The sequence below is a fragment of the Podarcis filfolensis genome (assembly GCF_964270895.1).
Source record: "Podarcis filfolensis genome assembly, chromosome: 7".
In the NCBI taxonomy this organism is placed as follows: Eukaryota; Metazoa; Chordata; class Lepidosauria; order Squamata; family Lacertidae; genus Podarcis; species Podarcis filfolensis.
Genome location: NC_139603.1, coordinates 3,432,290 through 3,446,918, shown reverse-complemented (window position 1 = coordinate 3,446,918; position 14,629 = coordinate 3,432,290). Strand labels below are relative to the sequence as shown.

Sequence of the window (14,629 nt, the reverse complement as noted above, 5' to 3'; positions counted from 1 at the left end):
TTAGGGATATACCTCAAGATAAAGAAAAAGGGAATTCAAATGGATAAAAAATAATTAATATGGATTTCAACCACTTTTTGGGTGCAACACTGCTACATATTTTGGCTGGTCTTATTAATTTTACATGAGTTTTAGCAATGTTGGAATGGGTTTATTTGATTAGGGTTATGTATTTTTAGCTACCGTGATGCTTTTCTAAGAAAAATTGTGGGATAAAAATATAAAGAACATAAGGAATGAATCAATATATAGATCAGCAATTCCATACCATAGCAGCAGCTCTGACACATTTATCTTGCTTTTTAATTAAGGCAAAGAACAAATGTTATATGGTTACTTGTACTAACACTGTGGCTTTAACTGATTTGAGAATCATAGGATGATGATGTTGTTATTAAATTATAATTAACAATAACAACAATGAATTAACGGCTTCCTTTTCCGTTCTGCGCCAGGAATAGATCCTCCCTCAACATCATGGGAGTCGCAGATGAAGATGAAAGAGAATGGTGGGGGTTAAACTGTTTTCTGCATTCCTCTCAGGGTTTGGGAGGAACAGGCTTTTTTCACCCGCAGTTTGCCCTGTGGTTTGGCACTCACTTCCCAGGCAAAGGCACTGGGTGCAGGAGCACTCCATCTGTCGATGTTAGAGAAGTAAGACATAAATGCCAACTGAGAATTAACCTTGCCTTCAGCTTTTATAACAAAGCTTGCTTGGCATAAGAACAGTCATAATTTATTTCTAAAATCCATTTTACTCTTCTGAGTGACCCTGTTAGTTTCACAAGCTTAAGCAAGTTTTTATTTAAAAATAGATGACAGCTGAAACTGTTTCTTTAGCAAGCTTCAGTAGCAAGAAACCACAAGACTTGTTTTTGCCAATTTTGAAGAAGGTACCCTTTGCAAGCAACAAATGTTTCCTCTTGGTCAACCCTCTTGACGATTGCAGCTTGTTTTGCAGACCCTGTAAGAATTTGCTTTGCTGTTTGCTCAATTGTCAATCTCTCCTTGTGGTGTGAACCAGAGAGGACTGGCTATTTCAGCTGAAATAAATTAGGTGTTGTACCTATCCGTTTTGTCCTGACTCCTCTTTCCTGGTAGAGGTTTTGGCTGCTCATCCAAGGAAGAACCTCAGCTGCAAGTTTTCTGCAACACCGAAACCCCCTGACTCCATTCCTGGAAGCAGAGGTTAGCCTGCTAATTGAATTTTAATTGGAGATTAAAGTACAGGCGTGTGCCAGAAGAGATGAGTTTACAAACTGTAGGACAACCCAGCTGCATGGATTAAAGGTATGAACTGAGCAGCTAATATTTCATTCGGTGCCAGAGATGGTGGAAGGAGGGGAGCCCATGGCTGGCTTATTAAAAAATATATTATATATATTTATGATTTGGCAACCCTCCTCGGAATGCAAGTAAAAATTATAAATGTACAAGTGAGGTTGGAAGAAACTGGATTATTAAAATGGAATTTAACAACAAAAATGGAAACTGTGTGTGACCTGAAACAAAAGGAAGGACTATGTTGGAAATATAAAGCCAACCCCACCCACCCTCTACTAGCTACAAAGGAAAGTGGAAAAAAGACGGAGAAGACATGAATTTAATGTAACTTTGAAGGATAATTAGCCATAAATTCTCAGCTGTAAGGAATCACATACCACTCTTCCCAAGCTGAGAAAAAAATGGCAAGAACAGTTTATTTACTGGGACAGAGAGGCTCCAGGAAGCTGCTGTTTGTGTTCTCTGTGCAAAGCAACGAATAGCAATGCAGAGATTTCTGGAAAACAATGGAACAACAGCTCCACCCAAATCATGATGGGTAACAGCAACAGTTGGAGGAAAGAAAGACATAGCATCATATATGAACAAGAAGAAACATACTGGACAAAGTAATTGCCACATGCAGGAAAGAACAAGGACGACACTTACAAGTTCCTCACCTGAAGTTTTATAAATTATTTAATGTAACAATATGAATAGAAATCATTAAGATTGCAGTTGTTTTATAAGGGGTTATCATTATAACTGGAATGTAACTGAAATTAGCGAGATTTTGGAACACATAAAATAAAATAAAATCAGGAAGCCATCAAATCTAGCACGTGGGGGGCACTTTAATTAAAATGTATAATTTGGGATTTGAATAATCTATTAATAACTGTATTAATTGGATATGAATTGGTATTGGTATAATGTGGCTATTATTGGAATAATATTGGAAAACTAATAAAAAAATTTTTTTACAAAACCAATGAATTAACAAGCAAATAAATTCTAAAGACACCGAGGATAATAATAATAACAATAACAATAATTTATTATTTCTACGCTGCCCATCTGGCTGGGTTTCCTCAGTCACTCTGGGCGGCTCCCAACAGAATTAAAAGCACAATAAAACATCAAACTTTAAAAACCTCCCTAAACAGGGCTGCTTTCAGATGTCTTCTAAAAGTCAGACAGTTGTTTACAGTGGTACCTCGGGTTACGTACTTAATTCGTTCCGGAGGTCCGTTCTGAAGCACCACTTTAGCTAATGGGGCCTCCTGCTGCCGCCGCGCCGCCGAAGCCCGATTTCTGTTCTCATCCTGAAGCAAAGTTCTTAACCTGAAGCACTATTTCTGGGTTAGCGGAGTCTGTAACCTGAAGCGTCTGTAACCTGAACCGTATGTAACCCGAGGTACCACTGTATTTCCTTGATATCTGATGGGAGGGCATTCCACAGGGCGGGCACCACCACCAAGAAGGCCCTCTGCCTGGTTCCCTGTAACCTCACTGTGCTCGGAAACGTACTGGGAGCCAATGTAGGTCTTTCAGGACCGGTGTTATATGGTCTCGGCGTCCAAGTATTAATCACATCTTTTGGCCATGTTGTGGTTTTTAAATTTCTATTTTTAAATAAAAATGTAAAGACAAACAAAATCTCACCTGCAAACACTTGATGGAGCACTAATTAAGCTCTCTGTGGTTGAAAGAGGTGGAACTGTCATGGGATAAAGACCTGAATGGGAATCCACAAAGCTGGGTGCAGTTGTGGTAACTCTGGAGAAAGATGAAGCATTAGGACTTGGCAGATGGGGAGTAGAAGCTGGAGGAAGCACCACAGGAGAAAGGAAAGGAAGTGGCACAAAATTTGTGGGATTTTGAGGTGCAGCCAATGCAGAACATCTGTGATCCTCTGAACTGATATTGTGGAATACATCACCTAAATACAAAAAAGAAAAGTTACCTCATATTCTCAACGTTAACAATGTCTTCATTTCATTGGCAGTCATTTCTGAAATTTGAATAGAATTTATAATCTTTTTTTTTAAAAAAAATTGCAACCATGGATAAAATATTGCACAAACAGTTGGTTTTTAAAAGAGGCAATTTAATAAATATTTGTAATTTAAAATAATTGCCAAACGGCATCTTAAAGCCAAAGCCTCACGCACGCAATCAATTCACTTGTTTGCATGCCTGTTGGATGGTATCTCTCAGCACAGAGATAACTGAAATGAACTTCACTTATGAATGTTCTGGGCACAATTCTATATTCCAAGTTTGAAAGAGAAAGAGGGGGTGACATTACAAAGCTATCTCTGTATAAGACATATGATGCAGCAAGGGGCAGAGGCATTTGGGCAGGGACAGGAGACTGACATACAGCTGAGAGTAGAGAAGCAGAGGGAAAGGCTATGGAGGATGCTGAAAGGGTTAGTTTATTCTGAGTTTGGGAGAAAACAGGAACCTGTATAAGAAATATATGTAGAAAGGAACTTGGGAAGAAAGATGGGAAGTTTGGTCTTAGGCATACTTCATTTCACATGGTAATGGAACATGTAAGCAGAATTATCTGACAGGCTGTCTATCAAATACTGTGACTTATGTATGCTTAGCTCTATGAGTGAACACCAGAGAAAATTCCTTTTGTCTCCATTCCCACATTTCAACCATTTACAAATCCTAATGATGGTAAAGTTTTACATTGAGATTTTACTGCAAGTCAATGTAATTTATGCAATTTAGTGTCATTCCTCTTTTGTAAACATAGGACAGATAAAGAAATCCTCAGATTACAGGTTAGAGAACAAAGATCAGAACTAAACTACTGAGGCTCTTCTAACACATTTTCTGGAAAATAATTTTCCTGAAAATGCAAGGTTTCTAGTGACTGAACAAATTACGTCTACTTAAAAAGTGCAAAGTCCTCACATTTTACTCTGCTAGCAAGAAGCCTATTGGATTTTTACTTTACAAACTGTAACCCCTAATGAGCTGAATGAAACTTTTGATCTGCTGGCACTTTTATAGCATCTGTTTTTAGTTACAGGCTATATCTTAAAAGTGATTATTATTTTAAGGATGTGATTGTTGCAGATGATATGAATGCAAGCATAGCCTGAAGTGGTAGCCATCCAGTCTTTGGGCTGGTGAAAGATAAGCTGGCAAGCCGTGTAGATGGCCTTGTCATATTACATATTTGTTTGTCACTTAAATGGTTCCTTTTTTATTTATAAAAAGTTAAGACTATAAGTTGGTGTAATGGTATGCGAGTAGTAATGTGTTTTGTAGAAAGCTTGTTATGGAGTTGTAGCAGGAGGCATTTCCCTTATCACCAACTTAATATGGAATTCACACAGAAAATATACCAAAGAACCAGAAATTAATTACACATAAAACTTAAAAAAAACACAACCCTGGGTGTAGGTGAAAAGCACTTTCACTAGTACTCTGTTTAGAACATTGTAAAAGTTTATCTGTATGTTTGGTCATTAACTATTTCATGCACTGATATTTGAGAGCACAGTACAAGTATTGTTTTCAGATGTGATTGGGTCTTATGTTTCCATTTGTTGTTGTAAAAGAAGACTCATATTGGCAGACATTTACTAGAAACAGGGACTTTTCAGTTGTGGGGCCAACCTTTAGCATACCCTCCCAAGAGAGGCCCACTAAAGTCAGATCTAGATGCAAAGTCAAGCACCAGATCTTTCCAACAACTTCTGGGTTCAACTGAAATTGTTTCTCTTTTGTTTTAGCTCTGCTTTTATTTTGGTTTGCTCTTGTCCATTTTTTCCCTTTGGCTATCAATTCTAGGTTTCTTGTTACCTATGTTTGCCCTCTTCTTTTTTTTCTCTGCTAGCTCTTGTGCGAGATTTAAATGTTAGAAAATAAGAACCAGTTGGATCAGTTCTAAGGCCCAAAGTCCAGCATTTTCTTCTCAAAGTATCCAAGCAGATGCTTATGGGAATTCTGTAAGCAGAACCTTAGCACAACAGCACTCTCCTCGTCACAGGGGAATTGTCTCCCTTGGGAGGTGGTGGACTGTCTTTCCTTGGAGGTTTTAAAGCAGAGATTGGATGGCCAAATGTCTTGGATGCTTTAGCTGAGATTCCTGCATTGGACTAGACAACTCTATGATTCTATGACTTGTAACTGCTTAAAAATGTTTATGTAAGCTGCTTTGGGAACTCTGTTGGCTAATAAGCAGGATAACAAGTGTATTTAATATTTACCTAGTGATGATGATCTTTTAGATGAAACTTTAAACTGGTTGTTGCTTGACTGTACTGTGGTAGCAGTGCATGAAACTGAAGAGGTTGCTGAAGATGTTGCCATCACTACTTTTTTAGTGTCCATAAAAGACGCATCTTGACAATGATACAGACATTTTTTCTTTAAAATATTTTCCCTCTTTTTGCTCTCAGTTATTACCATTCCTTCATTTCTAGATGTTACGGGAAGTACATTAGGTATCAGTTCTGAAAGAGCTGCTGCTGCTGCAGCACTTCCTTTAAATTGAAGAAAGAGACAAACTAGTTCAGTTGTTTAGCATTATTAACACTGCATTAATGTCACCTAGATGGGTATAGGGCCACACACACACACACACACACACACACACACTTTAAATACCGCTCTAAGCCCAGCGGTCTCAGGGTGGTTCACAGAGTATGTCTGGAATGAATGAAAGCTAAAGACTTCTTATGCTATCAGCTGTAACACAGATATGTATAATCAGAAAATTGTTTAGAATTGGTATTATTCCGTTTAAAACTTTAAGTAATGTAATAATTCATGTAATAATTCATTGTAATCTCAAAAGCAATTTCAGGTTAATAGTTTTATACACAGAACCACTATCCAAAACCTCTTTTGGTATTTACAAACACCGTGTAAACCATCCCAAGGCAGTAATAAAATTCATTATACCATAAAGCATTAAACTACAATCTATAAAGCACTAAAACATTTAAAAATATGATAGCAGAGCATTTATTGGAGGGCTGTGCTATTCTTATTAAAGAACCGTGATGCAACATATTTATATGTTAAAGAACTTTTTAAAAAATGTACATGAGGTAAGAAGCAAACTATAGCCGGAATCCCTGTCTTTGATGCTGGTTTGTTTTATTCAACACCTTCAGCCAGAAGTGCAGGTAAAACAAACGCATTAGGAATATATTGCATTTTGATGTGGAGCCTGAGTTCTTCCCCATCTCAAAAAAACAAATAAGTTCAGGCTATAAGTACTGTTGCTTATGCAGTTAAAACAGCAGAACCCACGCACAAAAGAGAGGAATCAACAGGCTTAGGGAAACCTTAACGTGTGCAGAACTACAAAAATATTTTAGGACAAAGAAACCCCAGCAGCCCAATGAGAACTGAGCATGCTCAGTGGCCATAGAATGATGGCTGACTGGGGAACGGGAACAGAAGAGGGGTGGAATACAAGGAGCTACAATACAACATTTTGCAGGTCCACTAGTTTTACTATACAAGCAGCGACAATTTCACATGGGGGTTCTGTTTCCGGCCCCTGCAAGGTGTAATGGAGTGCACCTTGTCCTGCCCCCCCCCATTACTTCTGGGTCAACAAGGACCCACACGTCAGCAATCACGCCCAAAGAGTGATTGCTGAGGCCCAAAGATTTCTGACAATACTAGTGCATTTGTAAATATCACAAATCAAATGGGTACCTGTATTTGATCCCTCTTTCCCTCCTATTGTCCCAATTGGAATCAGACAGTAAATCTAATTCAGTCAAGGGCCTTACTAGAACATCCAGAATCAAACTGCCGCTTTTCAGAGTAAAGCAGAATTATACTCTCACCGGGAAGTTCCTCTTGTAAAGAGGTGGAGGCATTCCAGTTTTTCTCATTCATGACTTCCGATTCCCAGATGCTTAAAAATTTAGAACTCTTCCAGTCTGTGGTACTTCCAAAACCATTTGGATAGATATTATCTTGGAATGGTGTACTGAGTGCTTGCTGATTGTTTCCATTATTCTGAACCAGGGCCTACAACAAGAGTACTTTCTAATTAGTCTTCTGCTCGTTTGCATCCACTCCAAAATTATTAGTCACATACAAGGGAAAATGATGCACTGAGTCATGTTGCTCTGAAAATACCATTATACAACAGCTGCGTTCAGACCTCATGCTATGCCACAGTTTATAATGACCAGAATGAGCCTATGCAGTCCTTGGGCTCATGAGCCTTCCCTCTAGCATGACAACAAGGTGTTTGAAAGCATTTCCTTGCTTGCTTGCTTAACTTCAGTTTCTTGTTTCATAGCCTAAGGTCTTCCTCATTACCATGATTTACTGTTACATTTCAGTTCAATCTCTATATAGTCAGTAGAGCACAGGGCCACAGCTGCAGCCCACTTGTAGCTATAGGATGGAAGGAAAACACAGAATGAGGTCACCTGAACTGATGAGGCTCAGCTCTGTATCTTCTTTTCATCAAATACAGATAAAGGGATGGATGTGCTGAACTGATTCTACAATGTTGGAATGTACTCTGAGGTGTTGAACAAGAGCTTCAGCTGTCATGTATAACTTTCTGTTTGGTGGCCCCAGGGATTCAAATTAGCACCTGTGGTTGATATGGAAGGAATTTAACAGCAGGATTGCGGAGCTGGAGTCCTACCAGCTGCAAAGAAGACCAAGCTAAGAAAACCTGCTAAGCAGATTCCTGGGGGATATGTAATGACGACACCAATTACCATTGGATAAGACTGCCTGTTCCATTCAAATAGGCTAGCACAGTGGTCACCAATGTGGTGCCTGCAGGACCCAGTGTGCCCACTGTACCTCTTATGGTGCCCACAGAAGGTCCAGCCCTTAAAAATCCACAATGCACGAGAGACTGTTTGCTCTTCTTACTCACTTCCTCTTTGCACCAGCTTGGCCTCTCATACATTGAACATACCCACACTTAACGGAAGGCTAATGCTGAACATTTCCCTTCCCTTCTGAAGAGAGGAGATAAAAAGCTCTTCTTTCTATGGCAAATAACAGTAATGGCTGCTGTAGGTGCCTTTTTAAAAAATGGGGGCACACCCATGCTTTTTGTGGCCATGTCTCTTTTTCTGCTCTTTTAGATATGGCAGCTGTTTTGTGACTGATATCCATGGTGCTTTTGGAAATGTGAAACATGGCATGAAAATGTTAGTGACACACACATGCACCTGGGCTAGAGAGAGCAAGGAATGATCAATGATGGGATATCCCCAGGATCACAATGTTCTCACAGACAAAAGGATCACCTACTTTCCCCATCTTTCTATATCATTTTCAGTTGGCTACATGTGTGTATTGTATTGTAAATGCAGGCATGAATGCATTTTTTAAAGAACATTTTGTAAGAAAAATATAATTGTAGCACTGGTAATTGTAGTAATGGTAACCTTAATATAAAACTAATGTTTTATTAATTTCTTAATGTTTCAGTTATTCATTCATAGCTTAATGTGTCTCTGGGATTAAAAAACTTCAAGTACCTGATTTTTGTAAAACTGACAATTTATCATCTAATGGCTACTGTTTCGTTGGTAGTGACATTTGATAACACCAGTTCAATGACTTAGCACAGTGGTTTTCAACCAGTGTGTCACGGCACCTGGGGATACCTTGAATGATGGTTGGGGATGCTGCAGGCAACACCGGCCTCTGTCTTGCACAGCTCTTTGTTGCAGCAGTCCTGGCTATAAGCTTCCCTGGAGAAACGTGTCTCTGGGGCTGGCCAGGGGGTACTGGTTACCAGGAGCTGAGGCAGCCTTGGAGTAAGCAAGCAAGCAAGCAGGCAGGAGAGGGAGCCCACTCACCCAGTCCAACAGCCCTTTCTTTGGAGTGGACAGGCCAGGAGTGGGAGGCCCGGCAGGCAGGCACTGCACTGACCTTTCTTGTGCTTGCTGTGTGCAAGGTCTGTGAGAGTTGAGTGCTCGGTGCTGAAGGGGAACCTTTCCACTATGCTGGCCCAGTAGTGCCCACTGTTGCCTCCCATGCTAAGGTGCTGTCCTCATGTTCAACTTTGGCCAGTCTCCGTTGGGCCACCAAGCCTGGGGGCACCTTTTCCCAGGCCCCTGTGGAGCAGTGTGAGGAGGCACCACTCTTTGGGGGGTGGCAGAGGCTCACAGACCAGAGGCAGCAGCAGTGGCTGCCCAGAGGGAGAGGAGGCTGAAGGAAGACTCCACAAGGGAGAGTGTTTGAAAAAAGATGAGAGGCTGCCAGCTCTACAGGCAAGTGATCACATAACTGGGCTCCTGAGCCCCACAGGGCTGCCACAGAATGAATGTAGTTGGTCAATGGAGCTGTGGACTCAGTAAAGGTTGAAAACCTCTGAACTGGCAAATTATTTTTAACAGATGCATGAAATATCCTGGAACCCCGAAGATTGCCACTTTGACAGACTTACCTTATTTTGTGCAAAGGGGGAAGCAGTGTATAAAGAAGGATGGATTAGTGGAGGAGGTAAGTGAGGAATAGTATGAAGTGGTATTTGTCCATGGATATGAGGATAAAGATGAAGAGCAGGATGGGCAGGTTTTTCTGGCATCCTAAATTGATGCCCAGCAGGAAGACATTTCACTTCAGTGTCTGAAGAAGAGGGGCCTGAGATTTCCTGTTTACAGACATGGCACTCACAACAAGCTGGTTCTTGATCAATCTGCTATAAATGAAAGGAGGGTACACAATGTAAACCACACAGCAAAATTAGAGAAACATTTCTTTTATTTTTTGGAAACAATTATCTTAGATGCAATCTATTGTTTTAGAAAATGACAATAATGACACCTCTCAAATATATAAAATACAATACAATATAAAATACAATATAAAATTGCAACAGCCATTTTAGATCTGGTCCTAACCAATGTTGATGACCTGGTTAGTGGGGTAGAAGTGGAAGGATCATTAGGCGCGAGTGATCATGCTCTTCTGAAGTTTACTATACAGCGGAAAGGAGCAGCCAAGCATACTAGGACTCAATTTCTTGACTTTAAGAAAGCCGACTTCATAAAACTTAGGGAAGTGCTGGGTGAGATCCCATGGACAGTAATACTAAAAGGAAAGGGAGTTCATGATGGCTGGGAGTTTGTTAAGAGGGAGATAGTAAAAGCGCAACTTCAGGCAATACCAATGAGACGGAAACATGGAAGGTGCCTAAAGAAGCCAGGGTGGCTATCTAAAGAACTTTTAACTGAGTTAAGATTAAAAAAGGATGTGTACAAAAAATGGAAAATGGGGGAAACCACCAAAGAGGAATTCAAACAAATAGCCAGCACGTGTAGACACAAAGTCAGAAAAGCTAAAACACAGAATGAACTCAGGCTTGCTAGAGAGGTTAAAAGCAACAAAAAAGGCTTTTATGGGTATGTTCGTAGCAAAAGGAAGAACAAAGAAACAGTGGGGTCACTCAGAGGAGAAGATGGTGAAATGCAAACAGGGGACACAGAAAGGGCTGAACTCCTCAATGTCTTCTTTGCCTCAGTCTTCTCCGATAAAGAAAACAATGCCTGACCTGAAGAATTTGGAGCAAATGATTCAGCAGAGGAAACACAGCCCGGAATAACTAAGGAGATAGTACAAGAATACTTGGCTAGTCTAGATATATTCAAGTCTCCAGGGCCAGATGAACTGCATCCAAGAGTATTAAAAGAACTGGCAGATGTGATCTCAGAACCACTGGCAGTCATCTTTGAGAATTCCTGGAGAACAGGCGAAGTCCCGACAGACTGGAAGAGGGCAAATGTTGTCCCTATTTTCAAAAAGGGGAAAAGAGAGGACCCAAATAATTACCGCCCAGTCAGTCTGACATCAATACCAGGGAAGATTCTGGAGCAGATCATTAAGCAAACAGTCTGTGAGCACCTAGAAAGGAATGCTGTGATCACCAACAGTCAGCATGGATTTCTGAAAAATAAGTCATGTCAGACTAACCTGATCTCGTTTTTTGACAGAATTACAAGCCTGGTAGATGAAGGGAACGCAGTGGATGTAGCCTACCTCGATTTCAGCAAGGCATTTGACAAGGTGCCCCATGATATTCTTGTAAAGAAGCTGGTAAAATGCGGTCTTGACTATGCTACCACTCAGTGGATTTGTAACTGGCTGACTGACCAAACCCAAAGGGTGCTCATCAATGGTTCCTCTTCATCCTGGAGAAGAGTGACTAGTGGGGTGCCACAGGGTTCTGTCTTGGGCCCGGTCTTATTCAACATCTTTATCAACGACTTGGATGATGGACTCAAGGGCATCCTGATCAAATTTGCAGATGACACCAAACTGGGAGGGGTGGCTAACACCCCAGAGGACAGGATCACACTTCAAAACGACCTTGACAGATTAGAGAACTGGGCCAAAACAAACAAGATGAATTTTAACAGGGAGAAATGTAAAGTACTGCACTTGGGCAAAAAAAAATGAGAGGCACAAATACAAGATGGGTGACACCTGGCTTGAGAGCAATACATGTGAAAAGGATCTAGGAGTCTTGGTGGACCACAAACTTGACATGAGCCAACAGTGTGACGCGGCAGCTAAAAAAGCCAATGCAATTCTGGGCTGCATCAATAGGAGTATAGCATCTAGATCAAGGGAAGTAATAGTGCCACAGTATTCTGCTCTGGTCAGACCTCACCTGGAGTACTGTGTCCAGTTCTGGGCACCACAGTTCAAGAAGGACACTGACAAACTGGAACGTGTCCAGAGGAGGGCAACCAAAATGGTCAAAGGCCTGGAAACAATGCCTTATGAGGAACGGCCTAGGGAGCTGGGCATGTTTAGCCTGGAGAAGAGGAGGTTAAGGGGTGATATGATAGCTATGTTCAAATATATAAAAGGATGTCACATAGAGGAGGGAGAAAGGTTGTTTTCTGCTGCTCCAGAGAAGCGGACACAGAGCAATGGATCCAAACTACAAGAAAGAAGATTCCACCTAAACATTAGGAAGAACTTCCTGACAGTAAGAGCTGTTCGACAGTGGAATTTGCTGCCAAGGAGTGTGGTGGAGTCTCCTTCTTTGGAGGTCATTAAGCAGAGGCTTGACAACCATATGTCAGGAGTGCTCTGATGGTGTTTCCTGCTTGGCAGGGGGTTGGACTCGATGGCCCTTGTGGTCTCTTCCAACTCTATGATTCTATGATTCTATGATTCTATGAAAAAGTAGGTAAAATAAAAAGAGAATTTTTTTCTTTCTCAACCAACAAGAATGTGCTCTGAGGAAGATCCAAAGGTCCAAAGAGGTATATACAGGAGGAAGTGAACCTTTCAAGTTACAGGTTGTAAGCTCTTTAAGGTTTTAAATGTTAATACAACACTTTAAACAGGCCAAGAAACAGAATGACAGCCAGTCCAGATGAAATAGTACTGGTGTGATACAGTCACATCAGCACAACCCTATTATAACTCTAACACTACATGGATAATGATTGTACAAAAACTTCAAGAGGGTGTAAGAAATAGAAAGGCAAATATTAAGGGTGCGTGGATTATGATTACATCAAAACCAGAGATTGGTCTGCTATAATATATGAAAAGAAATCCTTCTGCAATTACATTAGGACAGTTCAAAGGAGGAACTGGGGGAGCACAGATGTTGAAATTGACAGCCAGCTGTGGAAACCCTGGAACACACCCTGTAGTGCAGTATATGTAGTTGTCCATGTCCATAGTGAAGTGGTTGGGGAACAAAGGGGATTTGGAGGGAGAGCGGGGTAGAGGACAGGCTGGTCTTTCTGCTCAAAAACCAGACACCATAGGATCATATTTTATCTAGCCAGATTCCTAGTTGCAGTTCTGTCTATTAAAAAGGAACGGGCTAAATTTCATATGTCTGACTACCACAATGATTTAAAACACTGAAAGTCTGGAGTGGGAACAGGGGTGGAGGAGCCAGAAAATGAGTGATTGCTAACTTTGGGTGAAAATATCAAATTGAATTATAAATATACAGCTATGTGCAGCATTCCACTATTTTGTAATGTGATATTATTTATTAGTACTGCTGTGATTTCTCTCTTTTTTTGAACAATTTATCATTGGCTAACTAAAAGGAAATCCAGAAGAACATTGTTTCAGGGTTCATATACATTACTCTTAAGAACTAAATGTGTTTTACCTGCTGAATAGAGTATGATGACAAAGAACTGTCAGCTTTCGCTTCATCCTTCCTTCGCACATTAGTTCCAAGCATTAAATCCCCTTCTTGAGCCCTTGGTAAATTACCACCATTCTCTTCATCTGCTTCTTCAGCATCTGCTACTGATGAACTGCTACTAGTGTTACTACTCTGCTGGGGAGACTGATAAATAGTTCAGGTTTAATATGATTTTAAATTACATCTGAATTGCTTTATGATTCTACTATATGTGTCCACCACCCTGGGACCCCACAAGATGAACAGTGGTATATAAATGTAAATAATAGATGTATAAAATGTATTTCAAAATTACAGTACCTCAGCCTTTAATGCCATGTTTTTGACTCCATCAGTTAACAGTCTGTGGATCCCATTCATGTTTCTGACAGCCTCAGCATTATCATAGTGATTAATACAATAAATATCAGGTTTTTCTGATACTGCTGAAATATCTTCATTTTCAGTATTACTGTGAAGAAAAGTGGGGTTTTTTGTACATGCTAAGTAGGTCAAGCAATAGAGAACTTTGAAAAGAAAGTAAAATGCAATTTCCATTGGTTTTGAATTTGTAATTTTCTTCTAGAAATAGGGGTTGGGTGTTTTTTATTTTAATACCATTTCACTGGAATTTGTAACAGAAATAAAAGCTCTGGGTGCAAATCCAAATATAGATGACATGTAAGGCATTTCCAGATTTTTCATTTTAAAAAGATGCCATACTGCATTTTAGCCCTAAAAGCATTGATTCAAAGACATGATACATCCTAAAAGCATAATGGATAGCTTTGCTGTGGGAAAAAGGGTTAATTCTGATATCAACATTGTCACTCCCCTTGTACTTGAATGCCAGCGAAGCAAATTTCTATGCTACGGCAGAGGACTTTCATCACAAGTGAATGGACAAGGTATGCTCAAACCCCTTGTCACTATCACCTTGGTAGTCCAGTGTCTGAAGGCTTGCTCTTGTATGTTAATAATGAATGGGGCTTCTCCATACTTTGCCTAAAGATGTTTCAGCTCCCAAAAAACTAAAGTAGCTCAGGAGTAAATCTGCCATTCTGCCCGCCACTTAATTATGCCAGAAGTATAGCCTATGTTTCAAATTTCATGATTCCAGGATAGTTCCAGTTTTTGGGAACAGGCTGATCATAATGGGTCTAATTACAGGTGGAAATGAATCGGCGTACAGGGGGGAGGTTCAAAAGTATCTACATG

General features: G+C 40.3%; 1 protein-coding gene across 6 annotated transcripts in view; it reads right to left on the bottom strand.

Annotated features, from left to right (window-relative positions):
* FAM193A (family with sequence similarity 193 member A) overlaps positions 1–14,629 on the bottom strand; it is a 52,355-nt gene that overhangs the window by 13,427 nt on the left and 24,299 nt on the right. For 4 of the 6 annotated variants that reach the window (XM_083624435.1, XM_083624439.1, XM_083624438.1 and 1 more), the window contains 6 exons: positions 13,733–13,883; positions 13,394–13,576; positions 9,689–9,943; positions 7,101–7,287; positions 5,502–5,777; positions 2,929–3,205 (listed from right to left, as the gene is read on the bottom strand). In XM_083624435.1, coding sequence (XP_083480561.1) covers positions 2,929–3,205; positions 5,502–5,777; positions 7,101–7,287; positions 9,689–9,943; positions 13,394–13,576; positions 13,733–13,883 — 1,329 coding nt within the window. The remainder of the gene's footprint in view (positions 1–2,928; positions 3,206–5,501; positions 5,778–7,100; positions 7,288–9,688; positions 9,944–13,393; positions 13,577–13,732; positions 13,884–14,629) is intronic. The other 2 variants (XM_083624436.1, XM_083624437.1) reach the window with 2 other exon arrangements.